This window comes from Lithobates pipiens, unplaced genomic scaffold (genome assembly GCF_037356315.1).
Source record: "Lithobates pipiens isolate NorthernLeopardFrog02 unplaced genomic scaffold, aLitPip1_a1.2 Scaffold_8, whole genome shotgun sequence".
Lineage (NCBI taxonomy): Eukaryota > Metazoa > Chordata > Amphibia > Anura > Ranidae > Lithobates > Lithobates pipiens.
This window is the reverse complement of record NW_027507903.1, coordinates 285001774-285026038: the sequence shown is the minus strand read 5'-3', so window position 1 is coordinate 285026038 and position 24265 is coordinate 285001774. Positions and strand designations below refer to the sequence as shown.

The 24265-nt window shown below is 41.1% G+C and overlaps 1 protein-coding gene across 2 annotated transcripts in view; it reads right to left on the bottom strand.

Annotated features, from left to right (window-relative positions):
* The window catches only part of LOC143962801 (sodium-coupled monocarboxylate transporter 1-like), a 97828-nt gene that overhangs the window by 62960 nt on the left and 10603 nt on the right, over positions 1-24265 (bottom strand). For both annotated transcript variants that reach the window (XM_077472262.1, XM_077472263.1), the window contains exons 2-5: positions 23650-23715; positions 15294-15345; positions 13657-13724; positions 629-783 (exon numbers count right to left, since the gene is read on the bottom strand). In XM_077472262.1, coding sequence (XP_077328388.1) covers positions 629-783; positions 13657-13724; positions 15294-15345; positions 23650-23715 — 341 coding nt within the window. The remainder of the gene's footprint in view (positions 1-628; positions 784-13656; positions 13725-15293; positions 15346-23649; positions 23716-24265) is intronic.

The following is a 24265-nucleotide window of genomic DNA, read 5'->3' as shown; positions in this document are numbered from 1 at the left end:
AGCCAAATGCTTGACTTGTGGTTGCAGTGTAGTATTTCATTTGAAAGTACTAATTTGGTTAAAAAAAAATGGGCATTCAGGGGCCAATAGGATCTCCTCCTGGCTTGAAACCGATGTTCTACCAGCATCTGAAAAGCAATCCACTACCCACTATAGACCGTAGCGAGTACCACCAAGGTGAATAAGGCCAAACACAGGTAAACAGGCGAATGCCACCATTGTAAAATTATTACATGCATTTATATGGATTTAAAAATGTCCTCTAAATGCCTATACAGTAAGTGCAGGTTTGACAGTGCCAGTGTGAATGGCATTGCCATGGTTGCCCTGTATTAGGCTATAAAAATGTATCAAAATTCAAGAACAAAAACAGTGGCATCATTCATTTTCTTATTTAGACTTTTTTCCTGCATTTTCATTTGGTGATTCTGCTGGTAACACCCATCCTGTCCTAGGGTGACTATGCTCATTTACTACATTCACTACAAACTCTTCCCCTCTACCATCTACCATCGATGTTCTAATCGTTACCTAATCTGTCTTATGTGAATATGTACCTCATATGATACTGACAATCGCCTTTTATTAATGTATGCTTACATGATACTTAGTATGTTCGGATACTTACTCCCAGAAGTTGAGTCTTTCACCGTAATAAGAATCATTCAGTATTGTTTGGATTCCACCTTGCACAACTACACCTCTAATAATGACAGCTATGAATCCTGCCACCATGATAATTATCTGAAATGCATCTGTCCAGATTACCGCTTTCAGGCCACCCTAAAGAGAAAGACAAAACACTACTGTAATGCTGATATTCTAAGAAATTAAATGAAATGTAAACCACGACAGATGGTTGATATTTAGTTTTCTGAAACACTATCAGAAATGAGTAGCAAGATTTTTTTAATTTCAGAAATTACTGTTCTCTCTTTTTTCATCCTTTTATGCATCTTAGTGCTACAGATCTTCTTCAGCCTCCTTCATCTACTTCCTGTCTACTTGTGCATGTGATTGAGTAAGGGTCAGATAGTGCCCCTACTCATTCACAAAAAAAGTGAAAAGTCCTTTAAAAACCAAAATATAAAAAACAAAAAAGTCCCCAAAAAAAGGCCATGTGTCAACATCGTTGGGCGGCAGGTCATCTTGATTGTAGAGGGTCTACATCACTGGATTGCTGGGCATCACTGGTCCTCGTATATGGCCTGGCATGGTTCAGGAGGGGTGGTGCGTGCTGCACTGAATCCAGACTGTTCCCAGTTTGGGGTGTACATGTGACAAATGAATATTCATTGCCCCCCATTCTCCTGGCCGCCCGGTACTCCTAAAAACTGTCCATGGGGGGAATGAGCATGCATTTGTTTTTATGTACAACAAACTGGAAACAGGCTGGATTCAGGTTGTACTCATGTTCAACTTGGTCATCAAAGGTCATCTCTATTCTTTACAAGGCTATCAAATGCACTGAAGATTTTCTTTACACCAGTGAGTATGGCTGGGGTGCTAGTCCCTTACAGAAGTGGTTCTCAACCTCAGTCCTCAAGGCCATGTTTTCAGGTTTTCCTTTACTTTGTACAGCTGCTTTAAATCAATATCAATGACATGGTATTGATAAGAGCTATTTTATCTAAAGGAAGTTCGCAAAACATGGCCCATTAGGGGTACTTGAGGACTGAGGTTGAAAACCACTTTCCAGAAATTTTGAAAGACTTGTCTCTTTATTTTAGTTAAATTTATCACCTGTCTATGTAGTGGCCTTTAGTACCATTTTCCAGTGCTTCCGCGTGCCATTTTATTTAACATGAACCTTACTCTTCCCAGCCATTTTTTTTTACTTTTTGTTAATAAAGATAGTGTTATAAGAAAATACAGCTTCTAGGGTTTTGTTTTTGTGTACATAATTTTACATGCAAAGAATTGCATTAACAGGTAAATGTACAATGTGAAAATTTGAGTTTGAGCCATTGTACTATGTAAACAATAGGCTTTTTCTGTTTCAATAAATTTTTATAAAGAATTTACATATGAAGTGAAAATCAGCAAATCATGTAAAATTCAGCAAACAATTTGAGTCAGTATCGTCTAAACTACAATTACATATTCATTTAAATAGAGACATGAATTTCTGTATTTGGAGTCTGGAATAATTGTGTTGGCTTATGTATAAACTTATTGTTGGTGTAACAGTGTAAGTATACTAACCTGGCTAAAAAATAAAAAAATAAAAAATAAAATGTTGATTTTAGTTGAGGCTTTTATTATCCGGATTCCAGTAAGCAAATTTATTTTTAAATAAACTTTTCTTTAAATGGCACTACTCTATGTGTACCTCTGTTTTGTTTCTGGAAATGCCACCCATTGATCTGTGGAGGGTGAGAGACCACCTATCACCTGACACTTGGTAGGCTGAAGCCTAGCAATGATTTTATCAGAGAATGGTAATTTCCTGACGCCACCATGACAGCATACATATAATAAAGCTCCGCCCCTATATCCACCCACAGGACCTGTTTAGTTCTATAAAAGTCTGACTGAGATCTACCTTCCCCATTCTCCTTTTTGTCCTCAAAGACAAACACCTACAGAACTTTACACTCAGGATAAGCTCTTACCTGCCGACTACATCAGAGTCTGTTTGGGTTCAGCCTCTACCAAATGCGGTCCTACAGTTTAGACTGCTAAACGCACCAACAAGGTGGGGAGCCCTTCTGGTGGTCTTTTGGGGCCAAGGTGTTGTCTAATCAGAGATGTTATCCCTCTTGTGACATACCTGAGGTGGAGTCCGTATGCAGCAGTTGGAACAGCATGGCCTCTATGGTGTTCTGTCACAGGTTTGTGTCTCTTTGATGTATTTCCGCTATCTCTCTCTCTCTTTTTAGTATATTTATTAATTCCATGACTGGTAATGAGCACTGCAGCTTCCTGCTCCCTCCTGATAGCTCCCCGAGGCGTGTGTGTGGCTTTCTTCTCCCTATAGCCCGGCTGGGTCAGCCTTGAATGGTCCCACTTGATTTAGGCATCTGGACAGGCAGCATCTTAAAGGAGCAACCAGAGACCAGGTAATTTATGCTATTAGGGACTGGTGATGTGTGTGCATGTACAGTTGTGCTCATAAGTTTACATACCCTGGCAGAATTTATGGTTTCTTGGCCATTTTTCATAGAATATGAATGATAACACAAAAAAATGTCTTCTACTCATGACTAGTGTTTGGTTGAAGTCATTTATTATCAGTCAACTGTGTTTACTCTTTTTAAATCATAATGGCAACAGAAACTACATAAATTACCCTGATCAAAAGTTTACATACCCTGGTGTTTTTGGCCTAATAACTAGTGTGTGTATATAAAAGGTCAATGAGTTTCTGGACTCCTGACAGACCCTTGCATCTTTCATCCAGTGCTGCACTGAGGTTTCTGGATTTTGAGCCATGGGGAAAGCAAAAGAATTGTCAAAGGATCTGCAGGAAAAGGTAGCTGAACTGTATAAAACAGGAAAGGGATATAAAAAGATATCCAAGGAACTGAGAATGGCAATCAGCAGTGTTCAAACTGTAATCAAGAAGTGGAAAATGAAGGATTCTGTTGAAACCAAACCACAGTCAAGTAGACCAACTAAAATTTCAGCCACAACTGCCAGGAAAATTGTTCAGGGATGAAAGGAAAAATCCACAAGTAACTTCAGGTGAAATACAGGAATCTCTGAAATCATGTGGTGTGCCTGTTTCAAGATGCACAATACGGAGGTACTTGAAGAAAGATGGGCTGCATGGTCGACTTGCCAGAAGAAAGCCATTACTTTGCAAATGCCACAAAGTATCCTACTTACAATACGCCAAACAACACAGAGACAAGCCTCAAACCTTCTGGCACAAAGTCATTTTGAGTGATGAGACCAAAATTTAACTTTTTGTCCACAGCCATAAATGCTACATGAGTCAACAAGGCCTATGATGAAAGGTACACCATTCCTACTGTGAAACACAGAGGTGGATTGCTGATAATTTGGGGATGTGTGAGCTACAAAGGAAATTTTTGTCCACAACCATAAATGCTACATTTGCAGAGGAGTCAACAAGGCCTATGATGAAAGGTACACCATTCCTATTGTGAAACACAGAGGTGGATTGCTGATAATTTGTGAATGTGTGAGCTACAAAGGAAATTTTGTGAAAATTGATGGCAAAATGAATGCAGTATGTTATCAAGAATTATTGGAGGAACATTTGCATTCATTAGCCAGGAAGCTGCGCATGGGACGTACTTGGGACATTCCAACATGACAATGATCCAAAACACAACGCCAAGTCGACCTGTCATTGGCTACAGCAGAATAAAGTGAAGGTTCTGGAGTGGCCATCTCATTCTCTTGACCTCAATATCATTGAGCTACTCCGGAAAGATCTCAAACGTGTAGTTCATGCAAGACAGACCAATAATTTCCCTGAACTGGAGGCGTTTTGCCAAGAGGAATGGGCAGCTCTACCTTCTGAGAAGATAAAGAGCCCTATCCACAAATACCACAAAAGACTTCAAGCTGTCATTGATGTTAAAGGGGCAATACATGGTATTAACCCTTTAAAGTCCACATTTTTCAATGAGTTAAGAACTGGGGTATGTAAACTTTTGATCAGGGTCATTTGGGTAGTTTCTGTTGCCATTATTATTTAAACCACGTAAACACAGTTGACTGATAATAAATGGCTTCAGCCAATCACTAACCATCAGTGAAAGAAAATTTTTTGTATTATCATTTATAGTCTCTGAAAAATGGCCCAAAAATGATCAATTCTGCCAGGGTATGTAAACTTATGAGCACAACTGTATATGTATATATAGATGTATGTGTGTACATATGTATGTGTGTATATATATATATATATATATATATATATATATATATATATATATATATATATATACATATATGTGTATGAAAGAATGTAATGTGGGTTTGGTGGTTGTGATGCTGCTCTGCTGTAGTGAAAAAAGCCTTAAGTGGCACGTGTTAATATAATGATAATCTTCAATAAACCAATTAAATTGCCGTGTGTTAAAAACCTGATTTAAACATTTTTGTACTATGGAGTATTACTTTCTTTCCACAAATTCTGAGTAACAACGAGGAGAAGGGGGTGTAAAGAGTCACCAAAATTGGAGATCTGTACCGGCATACAGCAGAGAGGCAGGGAAAGCGCAACACCCCCTAGTGGCGAGAGCTCTCTGGTAAAAGTAAATATATGAGAGCACGGATTGAAGCACGTGCACTTATAAAGTTCATTATCTCACAAGGCACGGAAAGGAACAAAGTCACAAGTCACCTGATTTGTTTTCTTCTGTTTTGGTCATTTTTGAAGGACTGGTTTCCCAGTTTTTTCGCTTTTTATTATTATTTTTTTTTATTTTTCTTATGTATGGACTAATATGTGTATATCAGCAGCTCAGTGCCATTAATTGTACCACTCGATTATTTACAGTTACATGTGCTACTTTATTTTGGTTTGTGAAGGTTTTAATATTAGGTTATTTTTCACATGTCACTTTATGCATTTGTTAATTAGGTTTTCAGCAACAGCCCTTTGTCATTTCTAGTACTAAGCACTTTAATTGTTTTATTGCATACTACCATTTATCAAGGTTTATCAGCACATATCACTTTACACGTTGGTTCATTAAAAGTTTTTAAACATGAAGCACTTTTATTGGTTTATTGAGGATTATCATTATATTAACACGTGTCACTTAAGGTTTTTTCACTACCGCAGAGCAGCGCCACAACCACCACACCCATATTACATTCTTTTATACTGTACCTAGACCCTACTGAGGTAGGTGTCACGGTGGAGGCAGCAGCTATAATTATATACATTTTCCATCAGTGCAGGACACCTTCATATATATATATATATATATATATATATATATATATATATATATATATATATATATGTATGTTTGTGGGTATATAGAAAGGGACAGATATGTATAAGTGTACTTATATGTGAATGTTTTTGTTTATTTGTTCTATGGCTCTTTTTCCATTCCTTTTCTTCTCTTATTTTCTTTTGGTTGCCATGCAGTACCCTTTGCACCTTTCGGGTTCTTACACCAGCATGAGACTATCGCCACATAACCAAGACCACCACAATACTAGGTAAGGGCCAACTTTTGGTAAGAAGATGCGGGAAAAAGAGTGCATTATGCCCTGACGAGCGTGCCTTTTTATCTATTTCAGCCCCCAGTACAAAGAATACAAATGCACACTGAAGAGAAAGCATACAGCTTCTCCTCAGAGGGCTCAATGCCCAAAAGGCAAATGTTGGTCATGTGGAGATGATCCCATGCCAGGAAAACTAGTTTGCAGCAACTGCTTCAGGCATCTTGCCAGAGATCAGGAGTATGAGAGTCAAAAGGTGTCAACCTTGCTCATAAAAGTAGTCCGCGACTCCCTGACAGAATTTTTGGGTCGTCTCGGATAACCAGGGACAGAAGCGGATGAACAGAGTGTGGGTCCTGCACCAGGTCTAAACCCAGCCATTCAACCCTCTCTAACTAGAGAGGTACCAGGCACTTCAGGGGTGACTCCAGCCCAGCGGATCAGGTGGGCTGATTCCCCAGACCGCAAACCTTCCAGGCAGAGGGAGAAGATTCCAACTCCTCCTCGGCAGAGGATCCTGAAGCTTCAGGCTTTGATTTTGTGATACCACCATTCATTAAGGCAGTAAATGCTGCACTGGAATGGGAGGATTTGGAACCTCCTCCAAAGAAGGAGAAAACATATTATCCCAGCCTAAAGAAACAGGAATGGGAGAAAGGAGAGGGAAAAATGTTCTTTAACCTATAGGTGTACCCACTCACAGAGGAGGATGCAGCAGTTACTAGATTGGCCAAGAATGGGACACTTCCAATGGAAGACTCTTCTTTCTTTCGTGACATCTTGGATAGACGCATCAACTCGGACTTAAGAAAGTCCTACCTAGAGGCAGGTGGTGCCTGTAAGCCCACTGTGGCTTTAACATCAGTAGCAAGTGCTATGCAAGTGTGGGCACAGAACCTGGAATATGCAATCAAATAACAGCTGCCAAAAGAAAAAATCATCAAGGCTCTTGATGAGATAAAGCTCTTGGCGGTACTTTATGGGAGAGGCAGCTATAGACATCATTCGATGGTCTTCCAGAGCCATGCTTAGCTCAGTCGCAGCCAAAAGAGCTTTGTGGCTAAAACCGTGGGCGGCTGACCCATCCTCAAAGCAGAACTGCTGCAAGCTGCCTTTTGATGGGAAGGCACAGTTTGGCCTAAATCTGGATACCCCAAAATATAACATTCAGACGCCAGAAGCGGGCGAGCAACCAAAGTAGTGCCAAACAGGTACTTCTGAGGTTTTTGACCATCCAAGGACTCCAAAGGGGTTAGAGGGGTATACAGCCAACCTTTCTTAGATTGCAAAGAGCTAAGGTCCCTGCGGCTCCCTCGGGTACCTAGAAGCCCTTTTGATGCCAGGCCCACCCAGGGGGAGGCGGTTGGGGCCAGGCTGCTCAAATTTGCCCAGGTCTGGCAAGATCATTGCCAAGATCTGTGGGTACAGTCCACAGTGTCGCAAGGCTATTATTGGCTGTTCAAACTCCAGAAAACTTCTTCACCCTCACCAAGACAACCCAGTCACCCCCGAAGTTAGCTGCTCTTTAGGAGTACATCAATATCTTGTTGCTTCAAGGGGTTGTCATATCAGTTTCCGGCCTGTCAAAGGTTTACAGGCTTTTACTCGCCACTCTTCCTGGTCCAGAAAAAAACAGGGGGCTTCAGACCAGTGATCGACCTCATGAAGCTGAACCAATTTATCCAGATACAGAGGTTCAAGATGGAGTCTCTTCATACCGTAATCCAGATAATTCAACCAAGGAACTGGATGATTTCGGTGGACTTACAGCATGCCTACCTGCATGTCTTGATTCTTCAGTCATACCACCAGTTCCTCAGGTTCCCCCTGGGGGACAGGCATTACCAATTTATCTGCCTTCCCTTCGGCATATCCAATTCTCCTCGAACCTTCACCAAGGTTCTGATTGCAGTCTTGAATTGGCTTGAATTGAGTCCAGAATTAAGTTGTTGATTAATTAATTAATTAATTATAATTTAATAATAAAAAATATGGTTGATCCAGGTACCAAATTACATTTTTCTTCTGATTGCAGTCTTGGCACCACTGAGGGAGAAAGTCCATAATTTCTTGGACGACATCATCCTCCTGGCCCAGGACCAAGACCTTTTGCGGATGCAGAAGGAGCTCCTGCTGTCCACCTTATGGTCATTTGGCTGGATAGTCAACTATCAAAAAATCCAGCTGGAACCTACGCAGAGTATGGTCTACCTGGGGGCCCAGTTCAATACTCAAGCAGCAACAGTTTCTTTGCCTCTTCAGAAACTCCCCAAAATCAGGGAGAAGTTCCAACCAGCATTGGCTGCACCAGTGATGTCAGCATTTCATTGCATGAGTCTTGTCGGAACGATGGCTTCATGTACCCCCTGGGCTCACTGGAAACTCAGAATTTTCCAGCAGGGCTTCTTGATTCAGTGGAAGAAGGTTCGTCTAGGCCAGCCAATCAGGATCACCAGACATATGCAACAGAGTTTCGGTGGTGGACAAGACAACAGACACTAGTAAAGCATCGTCCATTAGGGCCCCAGCCATGGATCATTGTTACCACAGACGCAAGTGCTGTAGGGTGGGGTGCCACCTGCGAACAACTCAAGATCCAGGGCAGATGGGAATTTCCCACTCAAGGCCTAGTTTGCAATATTCTAGAACTCCGAGCAGCATTCATGGCGTTAGCCACCTTGCTGCCTCTGGACAACACATGCAGCAACAAGGCTGGACACACAGCCAATCCCTCGAAAGAGGTGGAACCGATCATGACATTGGCACAACAATATCTTCCAGATTTGAGGGCCATATATCTTCCAGGCTGTCATAACTTGGAAGCGGATCCCTATCTAGACAATTCAAGAATTCCAATGAACGGTTCCTTCACCCCAAATCGTTCAAACAATTCTTCCACGAGTGGGGGTGTCCGCAACTGGATCTCTTTGCCTCGCCGACCAACTGCAAGGTAAACTGGTTCCTCTCACACTACCCTCATCCATTGGTCAGAGGGGACGGACACCCTGACCCTTCCTTGGTTTGCGCAACTGGTCTATGGCTTCCCTCCAATTTCCTTAATCCCGAGATATCCTACATCTGCAACCATCACGACTGGCCTTAGCAGCTTGGAGATTGAAACAGGGCCTACAAGAGTTAGGATGTTCTCCAGAGGTCATTAGAACTTTACAGAGTTCCAGAAGGGGGTCAACCAATGCCATCTACTCCAGAATATGGGATAGGTTCACAAGCGTTGCAGCCAGATGTCAGCTTGACCCTAGTAACCCAAATGTATCTCAAATCCTGTCTTTGCTGCAATCTGGATTGGATTTGGGGCTCAGCCTAAGTTCGCTTAAGGTGCAAATTTCAGCCATCTCGGCTTTTACCCAAAAGAAATGGGCAAAAAACTTGCTGGTGGAGCGCTTCATGAGAGCGGTACTTAGACTACACCCTCCCAAGAGAAATAGGGATAGGACCTGGCAGTAGTCCTCAATTTTCTTGCAAATCCTCCTTGTGCTCCGACAGAAGACTGTTCACTATGGGACATCACCTTAAAACTGGCATTCCTAATAGCCATAACTTCAGGGGGAAGGGTGTCAGAACTCTACGCATTGGGGGCAGCCAAATCTCATGTTCTTCCCAGACAAGGTTGTGCTGAGACCATTGGCTCACTCTGACTCAAAAATGGCATCGATATTTCATCTCTCCAGTGAATGGGTGCTTCCAGCCTTCCCAGCAGAATCAGATGCTGTGGGTTCTTCTCCCTGTTAGGCATGGAGACGAGTGAGGGGAAGATGGCCCCCACCTGTCTCCATATCATTGCGGGGCGTAAGCGTCGTTCAAACTTCACTTCCACCCTTAGCTCTTAAAAGGACATTTTTATTCATTATTTTTTCAAATGACATTTAATTATTTTTTTTATTGCATTTTAGTGTAAATATGAGGTATTTTTGACCCCAGATCTCATATTTAAGAGTCCCTGTCATGATTTTTTTCTATTACAAGGGATGTTTACATTCCTTGTAATAGGAATAAAAGTGACACAGAACAAGAACATTGTAAAAATAAAAAATAAAAGCTAAAATAAATACAAAAAAAAAACTAAAATGTTTAAACGCGCTAAGCTCGCATGCAGAAGCAAACGCATACATAAGTAGCGCCCGCATATAAAAACTGTGTTCAAACCACACATGTGAAGTATTTACGCAATTGTTGAGTGTTGAGTGAGAGCAATAATTCTAACCCTAGACCACCTCTGTAACTTAAAACATGTAACCTATAGAATTTTTTAAACATCGCCTATGGAGATTTTGAAGGGTAAAACTTTGTCGCCATTCCACGAGTGGGTGCAATTTTGAAGTATTACACGTTGGGTATCAATTTACTCAGCATAACATTATCTTTCGCAATATAAAAAAAATGGGCTAATTTTACTGTTGTCTTATTTTTTAATTTTAAAAAAATGAAATTTTTCTCAAAAAAGTGCTGCGTAAATATAATGTGACAGATAGTATTACAACCACCACCATTTTATTCTCTAGGGTGTTAGAAAAAATATATATAATGTTTGGGGGTTCTAAGTGACTTTCTATAAAAAAAAAAAAACAATGTTTTTAACTTTAATAACTAATAATACTCAGAACTACAATGTAATCCTGAACCCATCGCTCAAATGGAACTCAGTACACTGCACTTTTAGCTGCTGTTATACCAATAAAAACCAATAAAATATCTCTATGCCTAATTTAAAATTAAACATTAACAGCGCTTTATATGAATACACAATATTCATCCAAATAATATTTCATATGGTACAAGATTAAAAAATATTGATAGTTTACCAATCACTGACTAAATGATTAGATTATTTTAAAAAAAACACAGTTCTGACAAGCTCGGGTTCATTCGGGATCTGTAATAGATGCAAGTGTGAAGGCATCTTAAAGGCGCTGTATAAATAACATTTCTCGCCTTTTCCTGAAGCGCTGTTAATGTGTAATTTTAAATTAGGCATATAGATATTTTAATGTTTTTAACTTGTAAACACCAAATCTCAGAAAGAGACTCGGTCCTTAAGTGGTTAAACTCTCCCTCTCAAAATCTCATTATTTATCATATGTATGCTGCCATGTTGGCGTCATGAAGATGGAAATTTGTATTAAATACTTATTGTAATTTTCCTTTCCTGATGCCAATACATGGCGGCATATGCACCCTCCCTCTGATCTTTGTGCTTTATACAAAGAATGGGGGCAGTAGCTCTCACTTAGACTTTTATAGAACTAAACATATATAGGGGAGGAGCTATATCATATGTATGCTGCCATGTATTGGCGTCAGGAAAGGAAGATTACGGTAAGTATTTGATACAATTTTCCATTTTCATACACAAAGTGCTGTTAGTCTTTCTTGACGGAGAGAGGCTCATCAAGAGGTTGAGTGCATTTCCAATCTGAGGTGGAGATGCTTTGCACATTTTATCCAGAGGATACCAACTCATGTGTGGAAGAAAGATACTGTTGCTTTTCTAGAAAATTATGGGCGCTTTTACACTGATGCGGTGCAGTTTTCCCACAGTGCTGGTGTAACACAGTGTACATGTGGTTTTATTGTGGGTTACCCACACTTTGCCATAGCATTTTATCCGATTGGGCAGTTTTGGTGCGTTTTCTGAAAGTACACCAAAAGTCTTGTATGCAGAAAGTTTGGTGTGCTTTCAGAAAAAGGGATAAGCATACTGCATCAGTATGAAAGTACCCTATATGAACTTATGATTGTGTTTAAGTTATTTGTTTCTGCAGTAGCAACTTGTAATTGTCACTGTGATTTCTGTTTGCTACACAGATGATTTCTTAATATGAGTTAGTATTGCATGCTGCATTGGGAGTACATATTCACTTATGCACTCTGCTATTATATTTGTTTAATTTAAATGCCTACCTGCAGTGTTTTTTCCTGTCTACAAATTATTTTTAAGAGGCAATTTCCTAGCACAGCCCTTTCTCTACTTGCACTTCATTACTCTCTCCTTGTTTTGAAATATCAAATTACACTCTTTGCTGACCCAGTTCTTCTGCCCATCCCCTCAACCCCCTACGTAACCTTCTATGTAGCTTTGGGGAGAGGATGGATTGGGGAATATTAGAGGGACTGCTGATATCACATCCAAGATGGCAGGGCCCAGTAGCACACACTAAGCCTAGTACACATGGGCTGAAAGTCGGCCGGCATCAGCCAGTTCAATAGAAACTGGAGGACATGTGGTCTGTGTGTATGGCAGTCGGTCCGAAAAAGGTCTGCTGACTGTCTCCTGGTCCTTGCTCTCATCCAATGGCTGAGAGCGCTGATCAGAATGTTCTGACATGGAGGGCTGTCTCGCTGTCAGAACACAATAGCTCAGCAGGGGTGATCGCTGTACTAACATCGGATTGTTATTACAGCGACTCCAAACTGAGTTTGCCATTTCTCAAAATTGATGGCACAACTATAAGCCCATCCCCGCATGCCAAGGTCTTAGGTGTAGTCCTGAACTTTCTATTAAGCCCCGCGTCCAATCACTGTCCAAATCTTGCCAGCTAAACCTCCGCAACATCTCCAAAATACTCCCCTTTCTAACCAGTGATACAACAAACCTCTTATTTCACTCCCTGGTCATCTCTCACCTCGACTACTCCCTTCTCATTGGCTTACCTCTACAAAGTCTACCCCCCCCCTTCAATACTAACAACTTACAAAGCCATTCACAACTTAGCAGCCAGCTACATCACTAGCCTAGTCTCAAAATACCAACCTAATTGTTCTCTTCATTCCTCTCAAGACCTCCTGCTCTGAAGCTCCCTCATCAACTCCTCCCATGCTCACCTCCAGGACTTTTCTGGAGCTTCTCCAGTCCTATGGAACTCCTTACTCCAATCTGTCCGATTATCCCCTACTCTATTAGCTTTTAAATGATCCCTGAAAACCCTCCTCTTCAGAGAAGACTATCCTACCCACACCTAACAACTGTATTTTCATTTTCTCCATCAGCTCATCCCCCACAGTTATTACCCTTTTTTTTCACTTGACCCTCACTTCTAGATTGAAAGCTCTAACGAACAAAGCCCTCTGATTCCTCCTATATTGAATTGTATTGTAACTGTACTGTCTGTCCTCATGTTGTAAAGTGCTGCACAAACTGTTGGCACTATTTCAATCCTGCATAATATTAAATAATAATAGTGTTTGAAAAGCTTTACGGGTTTGGATGTCTACAAAGAGGAAGCCATTTAGAGGTAAATTACATGCATAAAATTTGTGAAACATATAATCTGTAAAAGAGGTTTCTTTAATGGTTTTATTTGGTATCTAAGCATTCCATAGGGTTGATTGTGACATTTTCCTACACCGTTATTTGTATAAGATGTATAGATATCTTATCTTGGTTTTATGTCATTTGTATTGTGATTATGATTTTTTTTATAAGGACCTGTAAAACAGAGTGACAGCAAGGTAATATTCAGGAAATTAAAGTTAACATACCATTGCACAGTAGAAGGTGCACACTAATCCAGTTGAAATCATTGCCCCCCAAAGGTTAAATCCTGAAACTGAATTAAAGAAAATAATTTGAATTCTTCTACCAATAAGTTTATAAACAGTCAAAATTTGTCTATACCGTCACCTAAACTTGTGTTTTAAAATGTACAATGCATTTTCTAGAGTATGGTGACAGCGGGTCAGATTACTCTTTTTTTTTTTTTAAAGAATACTTGCAAGAGCAATTCCACTTCAAAAACTGATTTTAACTGCTGTCCACATCCCCATGGGAGGATCTTTGCTCACCCACAGCATGGCCACGATTTGCTGAGACATTAGCCCTCTTTTGCTCTCTTTTATATAATCTTGGACTACATTATGATGAGGGGATATGGTCCATTCGAAGATTATCTTCCTAAGGAATGCACCAACATCCCATATAATTGATATTACAGACAGGACAACCACTCTGCTTGTCAAATATAATCACTACATTATTAAAACATCTATTTGTTTTTTATTATCTTTCAAATATATATTTTTTTCTATAAGAACCATCAAATATTTATTCTGTTTAAGTACAAATGTGTTCCAAATCACACCGCATAATATATATCCTCTCATATACAGTTCCCACCATCACCCCAGTTATTGTCTCTACATATACAGCATCAAAACCTATACTATGTTAACACTTGTGAAACTATTCTTAATGTGTTGTCCGGGCCAAATGACCCACTACTTCAAGGATACAGAGATAATTTATAGGTAATTTCTAAAGCCAGTAATGATATTACAACTATTACTGTACTTAAAATTTAAAGGTGGCTTCAAGGACAGCAGCCACACTTCTATTCACAAAACAGTAGGCCAGAAAGGAGGAGAAATGTAAGAAGGAAGGAGAAAGAACCCCAAAATGATTAGCATAAATATGTTAACCACTAACCCCTTATAGGTGTTCCCCTGTCTGCATCAATTCAAAAAGAATCTCTCCATCAAACAAGTTTAACTCCTTTATTGGGATCCTAGAAGCATTGTCACGGGGAAGATTACTTTTTACTCTCTTCAATTGTCCTTGTTCACCATCCTGTGAACCAGTCAATGAAGATATACACAGGGATACAACTACCTTCAACATTCTAGGGGTTCTTTCTTTTTAATTTTTCATTCTTTTATTCCTCTTCCTTTGTGGCCTACTGATTTGTGAACAGATGTATGGTTGTTGGCCTGGATGCCATGTTGAAAAAGTTTAATGTAATTGTTGTAATACCATTACTGCTGTTTGATGTGAGACCCTGACCCCTGTAACCCTCCTGAAGAAGTGGGTCAGTTGGTCCAGGAAATGTGTTGAGAGAATTCGCTCCACCAACAAAGTTGATCAGTGCTTTTTCATGGTGTATATGTAGTGCCAATAATTGGGTTGATCGTGGGAACTGTATATGAGAAAATATGTGGTTTGATGTGGAACACATGCCAAATTTGAACAGCGATATTTGATGGTTCTTTTAAAGAAAAGTTTCTCTATAATGACAGTTTCACACTAGTCATAAAATGTTAACACTAACAAGTATGCAATTAAGAATTAAGTAAATACAGCATATTTTAATAAATAAGATAGTGGGTCATTAACAACTACAAACCTTGATTCAGTGCCAGAGCAGGTGCATATATCACAATACCAGTGTATAACACCTAAAAAACAAGGACAGCTTTAGGTAACACAATAATGGTAGATGCAGGTACATATAGCAGTGTACATTTGTGCCTATAAGTTTACATAACCTGGCAGAATTGATGATTTCTTGGCCATTTTTCAGAGAATATGAATGATAACACAAAAACTTTTCTTTCACTCATGGATAGTGTTTAGCTGAAGCCATTATTTATCAAGAAACTGTGTTTACTCTTTTTATATCATAATGGCAGCAGAAACTACCCACATTACCCTGATAAAAAGTTTACATACCCCAGATCTTAATACTGTGTATTGCCCCCTTTAACATAAATGACAGCTTGAAGTCTTTTGTGGTATTTGTGGATGAGGCTCTTTATCATCTCAGATATTAAACCTGCCCTCTTGGCTAAAAGCCTCCAGTTCCTGTAAATTCTTGGGCTGTCTTGCATTAACTGCACATTTGAGACTTCCCCAGAGTGGCTCAATGATATTGAGGTCAGGAGACTGAGATGGCCACTCCAGAACCTTCCCTTTATTCTGCTGTAGCCAATGACAGGTTGACTTGGCCTTGTGTTTTGGATTATTGTCATGTTGGAAGTGTGCCCCTTGCGCAGCTTCCTGGCTGATGAATGCAAATGTTCCTCCAGTATTTTTTAATAACATACTGCATTCATCTTGCCAACAATTTTGACCAAATATCCTTTACCTTTGTAGCTCACACATCCCCAAAATGTAGCGTTTACTGTACAAAATAAGGTCCGTTGGCATGGACCATAGGGTGAGTACATGGATTGAAAACTGGCTACAAGGGGGAGTTAAGAGGGTGGTGATAAATGGGGAATACTCAGAATTGTCAGGGTTGGGTAGTGGGGTCCCACAGGGTTCTGTGCTGGGACCAATCCTATTTAATTTGTTCATAAACAGTTCAATCTCTGTATGTGCAGACAATACTAAGCTAAGCAGGGCAATAACTTCTCTGCAGGATGTGAAAACCTTGCAAGAAGATCTGAAAAGAGGTTTAACCTTAAATTAAATAGAGGGTTTTTACTGTAAGAGCGGCAAGGATATGTAATTCCCTTCCACAGACGGTGGTCTCAGCGGGGGGGGGCATCGATAGTTTCAAAAAACTATATAAGCATCTGAACGACCACAACATACAGGGATATACAGGGTAATACTGACATATAATCACACACATAGGTTGGGCTTGATGGACTTGTGTCTTTTTTCAACCTCACCTACTATGTAACTATGGTTGTGGCCAAAAGGCTGAATTTTGGTCTCATCACTCCAAATGACTTTGTGCCAGAAGGTTTGAAGGACTCTGCGTAGTAATGGCTTTCTTTTGGCAACTCAACCATGCAGTCCATCTTTCTTCAAGTGCCTCGTTATTGTGCATCTTGAAACAGCCACACCACATGCTTTCAGAGAGTCCTGTATTTCACCTGAAGTTATTTGTGGGTTTTTCTTTGCATCCTGGCAGTTGTGCCTGAAATTTTAGTTTGTCTACCTGACCGTTGTTTGGTTTGAACAGAATCCCTCATTTTCCACTTCTTGATTAGAGCTTGAACACTGCTGATTGGCATTCTCAATTCATTGGGTATCTTTTATTATCTCTTTCCTGTTTTATACAGTTAAACTACCTTTTCCAACAGATCCTTCGACAATTTGTTTGCTTTCCCCATGACTCAGAATCCAAAAACATCAGTGCAGCACTGGATGAAAGATGCAAGGGTCTGTCAGGAGTCCAGAAACTCATTGACCATTTATACACACACACTAATTACAAGCAAACAGATCACAGGGGAGGATGGTTACCTTTTAATAGCCATTCAAACGCCTTTGTGTCAGCTTGTGTGCATGTTATCAGGCCAAAATCACCAGGGTATGTAAACTTTCGATCAGGGTAATTTGGGTAGTTTCTGTTGCCAATATAATTTAAAAAGAGTAAACACAGTTGATTGATAATAAATGGCAGTCAAACACTAACCACGAGCAAAAGAAATGTTTTTGTGTTATTATTCATATTCTCTGAATAATGGCCAAGAAATCATAAATTCTGCCAGGGTATGTAAACTTATGAGCACAACTGTATTTAAAGGTATATTAAATTATCTTTTCATGAAGACTTTTGGCCCGTTTGTGAGGGATGTAAACACAAACACAAGATCACAAGATTGCCTCCATGAATTCCCCAAAACAACATGAAAACAATAATTCATACTGTATATCAAAAGAGGAAAGCATGTTTTCCTGATGCCAACGTGGCAGCATACATATAATATAGCGCCACCCCTATATCCACCCACAGGACCTTTTTAGCTCTATAAAAGTCTGAGAGCTACCTCCCCCATTTTCTCCTTTTTATCCTCAAAGATCATCACCTTCAGACCATTACACTCAGGATAAGCTCTTACCTGCTGACTATGTCGGAGTCCATTTGGGTTCAGCCTCTCCCAAAACGCGGTCCCACATCTTAGGCTGCTAAATGCACCAACAAGGTGGGGAGCCCCTTCTGGTGTTCTTTTGGGGCTCAGGTGTTCTCTAATTAGAGACGCCAATCCTCTTGTGGCTTGCCTGCTGTGGAGTTCAGATAAAGCAGCTGGGACAGCATGGCGTCTATAGAGTTCTGTCACAGGTTTGAGTTTCTTTCTAAATTGAACATTCCTTTGTGTCTCTAATGTCTTTTTTTGTCTTTCTCTCTCTCTTTTTACTATATTATTGATGATGAGCCCTGCAGTTTCCCTCTCCCACCCAATAGCTCCTGAGACGTGCGTGCAGCTTTTCTCACTCTTCCGCGCATGCGTGGTGGTCGCAAAAATGCTGGTGGCCTTGTTTTTTGAGCCTAGAGACGCCGGCGAATGAGCAATGCGCTGCTGGGATGCGGCGGCCATCTTGGAAGGGGGAAAAGGCTTCCCTTGGATGGCAAGGACCTCCTGAATAGGAGGGGAGGAGCCACTCATAAAGTGCCCTATTTAAAGCTAATAGATACAAAAAAAAATGCCTTTTGATTTTGGCATCAGGACAAGCAGAAACTTTGCAGAGGAGCAGCCAGAGACAGGTGAATGAGGGTGATAGCAGGATGAATGAATTGTTGAGAGATGGAGGGTCTTTGCCCAGACTTCTTTTTACCCAAATTCGCATTTCCTTTAAAAAAAAGGGGGGGTGATATGTATGTATATGTGTGTGTGTATGTGTATATATATATATATATATATATATATATATATATATATATATATATATATATATATATATATGTGTATATATATATATATATATATATATATGTATATATATATATATATATATATATATAGATGTTTTGTGTGTTGAGCCTACTGCCGAATAACCAAGACCACTGCACTATCTGGTAAGGGCCACCTTTGGGTAAATAAGAAGATGCGGAAGAAAAGAGTGCATTATGCCCTGACGAGCGTTCCTTCTTGCCTATTTCAGATCCGGCCACTGGCACTTCCTCTCTAGAAGGTCCAGAGACCCTCTGGATCATCAGGAATTTTCCAGGGCAGAAAGTGACTCCTCCAGTTCTGGCAGACCCCAGTACAAGGGTTGCAAATGTACGCTTAAGAGAAAGCACACAGCTTATACTCCAAGGGCTCAGGCAGAGGGAGAAGATACTGCCTCCTCCTCGGCAGAGGATCCTGAAGGTGAAGGCTTTGAATTTACAATGGTGCAAAGCACTAAAACCTGAATTGGAATGGGAAGACCCGAAACCTCCTCCAAAGAAGGAGAAAACGTATTATCCCCACCTAAAGAAACATTTACTCTTATGACAGAAATAAGAGGCCTGTTTCAAAAGGAAAGGGAGAAAGGAGAGAGAAAATTGTTTTCAATGAACAGGTTGCACAAATTGTATCCACTCACGGAAGAGGATGCGTAGTCTTTATCTAACCCACCAACGGTGGATGTGGCAGTTACTAGACTGGCAAAAAATGTGACATTTCCAGTGGATGACTCTTCCTCCTTTCGTGACATCTTGGATAGACGCATTGTCTCAGACTTAAGAAAGTCCTACCTCGCGGCAGGTGGTGCCTGTAAGTCCGCTGTGACAATAAAATCAGTAGCAAGCGCAATTTGAGTGTGGTGCAGAACCTGGAGTATGTAATTAATAACCAGCTGTCAGAAACCATGAAATCAGACCTGTACTTCTGAAATCAGAAGTACAGTTAAATGACACTTATTTAATAATAAAAGTAAATAGAACAAACGTAGTCAAAACATAGCCAGAGTTCAGGAACCTGAATGGATAGTCAGACAAGCCAAATGTCAGGGCGCCAGAGATGAGCGTAGTAAAACAGCAAGCAGGATCTGGAGCCAGGAGGGATTTCAGCCAAGCAAGTCTTTTAACAGGAATTCCGGAGACCGTCTCTGTGATGTTGACTAAGGTGAAGGCAACGCTCCTCTGGAGTGGACAGCTTAAGTAGGCAGGACTGTCGAGCAGGATATCAGCAACAGCTGAGTAACTGTGGAGAGATAGGAGCTGGCAATTAGCCAACAGCTGAGCGACCAGCTCAGAGAAGGAAGGGCTGAGCCCAGCCCTGACACCAGCTGCCAAAAGAAAAAATCATCAAGGCTCTTGATGCCATAAAGCTCTCGCCAGACTTTGTGGGAGAGGCAGCTATAGACATCATTCGATGGTCTTCCAGAGCCATGCTTAGCTCAGTCACAGCCAAAAGAGCTCTGTGACTAAAACCAAAGCAGAACTGCTGCAAGCTGCCTTTTGATGGGAAGGCACTGTTCGGCCAAAAGCTGGAGACTGCCATCTCCAGGGTTACAGGAGGAAAATCAGGCTTTTTACCCCAAGATTGGAGGTCCAGACGCCAGAATACTCCTTCACCCCCACCAAGACAACACAGTCACCTCCGAAGTTAGCTTCAGGAGTACATCAACATCCTGCTGCTTCTAGGGGCAATCATATCAGTTCCAGCCTGTCAAATGTTTACAGGCTTTTACTCGCCACTCTTTCTGGTCCATAAAAAAATGGGAGCTTCAGACCAGTGATCGACTTCATGAAGCTGAACCAATTTATCCAGATAGAGAGGTTCAAGATGGAGTCTCTTCATAGGGTAGAATGTTTCAAGATGGAGTCTCTTCATACCATAATCCAGATAATTCAACCAAAAAGACTGCATGATTTTGATGGACTTACAGGATGCCTACCTGCATGTTCTCATTCTTCAGTCATACCAACAGTTCCTTAGGTTTGCAGTGGGGGACAGGCATTACCAATTTGTCTGCCTTCCCTTCAGCATATCCACTTCTCCTCGAACCTTCACCAAGGTTCTGATTGCAGTCTTGGCACCATTGAGGGAGAAAGGGCTCAGAGTCCATCCTTTCTTGGATGACATCATCCTCCTGGCTCAGTACCCAGACCTTTTGCGGATGCAGAATAAGTTCCTGCTGTCCACCTTACGGTCATTCGGCTGGATAGTCAACTATCAAAAAAGCCAGGTGGAACCTACATAGAATATAGTGCACTTTGGGGCCCAGTTCAATATACAGATGATCACAGTTTCTTTGCCTCTTCAAAAAATCCCCAAAATCAGGGAAAAGTTACGACAGGCATTGCTGCACCAGTGATGTCAGCATGACTCTCCTTGGAGTGATGGCTTCATGCATCCCAATGATCACCCGTGCTCACTGTAAATTCAGAGTTTTACAGCAGGTCTTCCTGATACAGGGGAAGAGGGTTCGTCTAAACTGGCCCATCAGGATCATCAGCTGGATGCGCCAGAGTCTCTGGTGGTGGACGAGCCATGGATCATTGTAACTACAAATGCCATCGCAGCAGGGTGGGACACCACCTGCTAACAACTCATGATCCAGGGCAGATGGGAATTTCACACTCAGGGCCTAGTCTTGAATATTCTGGAACTTTGAGCAGCATTCATGCCATTAGCCACCTTGCTGCCTCACATACAGGGTCGCCCAGTCCTGCTCCATCTGAACAACACTGCAGCAGTGTCCTATATACAGCAACAAGGCAGGACACACAGCCAATCCCTCTTGAGAGAGGTGAAATTGACCATGACACTGGCATAACAATATATCCCAGATTTGAGGGCCATATATCTTCCAGGTTGTCAGAATTTGGAAGCGGATCACCTATCCAGACAATTAAAAGATCCCAATGAATGGTCCCTTCACCCTGAAGAGTTCAAACAGATCATCCATGAGTGGGGGTGTCCGCAACTAGATCTCTTTGCCTCATCAACCAACTGCAAGGTGAGCCAGTTCCTCTCACGCTACCCTCATCCATTAGTGGAGGGGACAGATGCCTTGACTCATCGTTGGGTTGCACAACTGGCCTATGCCTTCCCTCCAATCCCGAAATTCCTGAAGAGATTGTTGGCAAAGAATCTGACAGTCATTGCAATATTACCCTACTAGCCTCAGAGACCATGGTTCTCTCTGGCAATGAGAGGTTATTGGCACTTTGTAGAATTCCAGAAAGAAGTCAACCAATAACATCTACTTCAGAATATGGGATAGATTCACAAGCTTTCAGATGTCAGTTTGACCCTAGTGACCCGAATGTGTCTCAAATCCTGTCTTTCCTGCAATCCGGATTGGATATGGGGCTCAGTCTAAGTTTGCTTATAGTGCAAATTTCAGCCATCTCGGCTTTTACCCAAAAGAAATGGGCAGCACATCTGCTGGTGGAACGCTTCATGAGAGCGGTACTTAGACTGCACCCTCCCAAGAGAAATAGGTTTCCCCAATGGGACCTGGCAGTAGTCCTCAATTTTCTAGAAAACCCTCCTTGTGCTCTGACGAAAGACTGTTCACTATGGGATATCACCTTAAAAACGCCATTCCTAAAAGCCTATAACTTCAGGGGGAAGGGTGTCGGAACTCTAAGCATTGGGGGCAGCCAAACCTTATACCATATTCTTCCCAGACAGGGTTGTACTGAGACCATTGGATCACTTTTTTCCCAAAAGTAGCATCGGTATTTTATCTCTCCAGTGAATGGGTGCTTCCAGCCTTCCCAGCGGAATCAGATACTGATCTGCACGAGTTGGACATTCCAAAAGTCCTCAAAGCCTATTTCCAGGCTACTTCTGCATTCAAACATTCTGACAGACTTTTCCTCATACCTTCCGGGAAAATTTAAAGGGAAAGAGGCCTCAGCCAGAACCATCTCGGCCTGAATAGTAAAAACTATTCACTGGGCATATAGAGCAGCCAGAAAGGATCCCCGGGAGGTGGTTAGGGCTAACTCAACCAGGACAATGTCTTCTTCTTGGTCAGCATGGGCAGGGGTGTCTCTGGAGACAGTCTGCAAAGCGGCTAGCTTGTCATCACATCATACATTCTTAAAACACTACAGGGTGGATCCAGCAGCTCTTACTGCAGTAGAGTTTGGGAGGAAAACTATCCAAGATTCTATGTCTATTGTCAAATAAAGACTAAGTTTGCAACATTAAACCCTCCCTCTCAAAAGCTCATTTTTTATCATATGTATGCTGCCATGTTGGTGTCAGGAAAATGGAAAATTGTATCAAATACTTACAATAATTTTCCTTTCCTGACGCCAGTACATGGCATACCCACCCTCCTTCTGATCTTTGTGCTTTATACGGAGAATGGGGGAGGCAGCTCTCAGTCAGGCTATTATAGAGCTAAACACGTCCTGTGGGTGGATATAGGGGTGGAGCTATATCATATGTATGCTGCTATGTATTGGCATCAGGAAAGGAAAATTACGGTAAGTATTTGATACAAAACAAAATTTCAGGGATATCTAAAATGTAAACCTGAACCCAGCGCACCTATTGGTTCAGCCAAACTTACAAACTCTAAACAATAAGCACCATGAGGAGATCACTCCTCAGCTGTTATAAATAGACAATGCTATACAATGTGGTTGACGCTGGGGGAAACGGTGAAGGTGTAGGACAGTCATCTTCTGTGTTTGAAATATAACCTCATGAGGGAAGATATTACTCTATCTGCATCAATGATAACTCTGTCTGGCATGTGATTCATGTTGGTATAACAAGAGTTTGATTTGAAAGCACTTTTAGAGATCTGAGTAACTATTTAGATTGTGAAATTGAGCGCTGTTAGTGTTTGATTCGTAGGGTCAACCACATTGTATAGCAAAGTATTTGATACAATTTTCCATTATTGTGACTCTTGTTTATTTAGAAGAAATATGTAGTATTAACGTGCTTACCACGTTTACCAATATATGAAGTGTGTCTTATTATATTTCCAATATACAGTATATAAATAATGTTTTAGATAGCATAGCAAAGAAATACATTCAGATCTTTTAACTCAGCATAACTCACCATTTCAATGATAAAAATGACTGTTCCCAAGATCCGTACAACTTTGCTGAAGCGAAGTTCTAAGTACTGTAAGAGAGTACATAAATTGCTTAAATACAAGTAAAGAAATTCTTAGGATAAGACTGCTTTCTCCCTTCTGAACACTATAACTCAAGCATTCCAAAGCACACTGTTAATAAATGGTGCTGAAGCCATGTCCTTAAAGCAAGGTTTTAATGCTCCTCAGACTGTGTTCTGTAAATGTAACCATACACTTGGATAATTACACTCAGATCCTACCCTGTGCAGAGATTTTCCTGCTTTGACCTAAGCACCAGCCGTCAGAGAGTGATCATCCCTGGAGTAGGTTAACCGAGCAGCTCAAAATAGAGGAAATGTAGGTGCCAAAAGGTTCAAACACCCTATGTCTGAATTGAATGGTCCATATAAAATTATATAAAGTCCTTGAAGAGACATAAAATAGTCCAGAAGATCATGCACTAGGGCTGCTCTTCTAATGAGTAGAAGCAGACTCTCTCTACAGCAGGGATCCTCAAACTACGGCCCTCCAGCTGTTGCGGAACTACACATCCCATGAGGCGTTGTAAAACTCTGACATTCACAGACATGGCTAGGC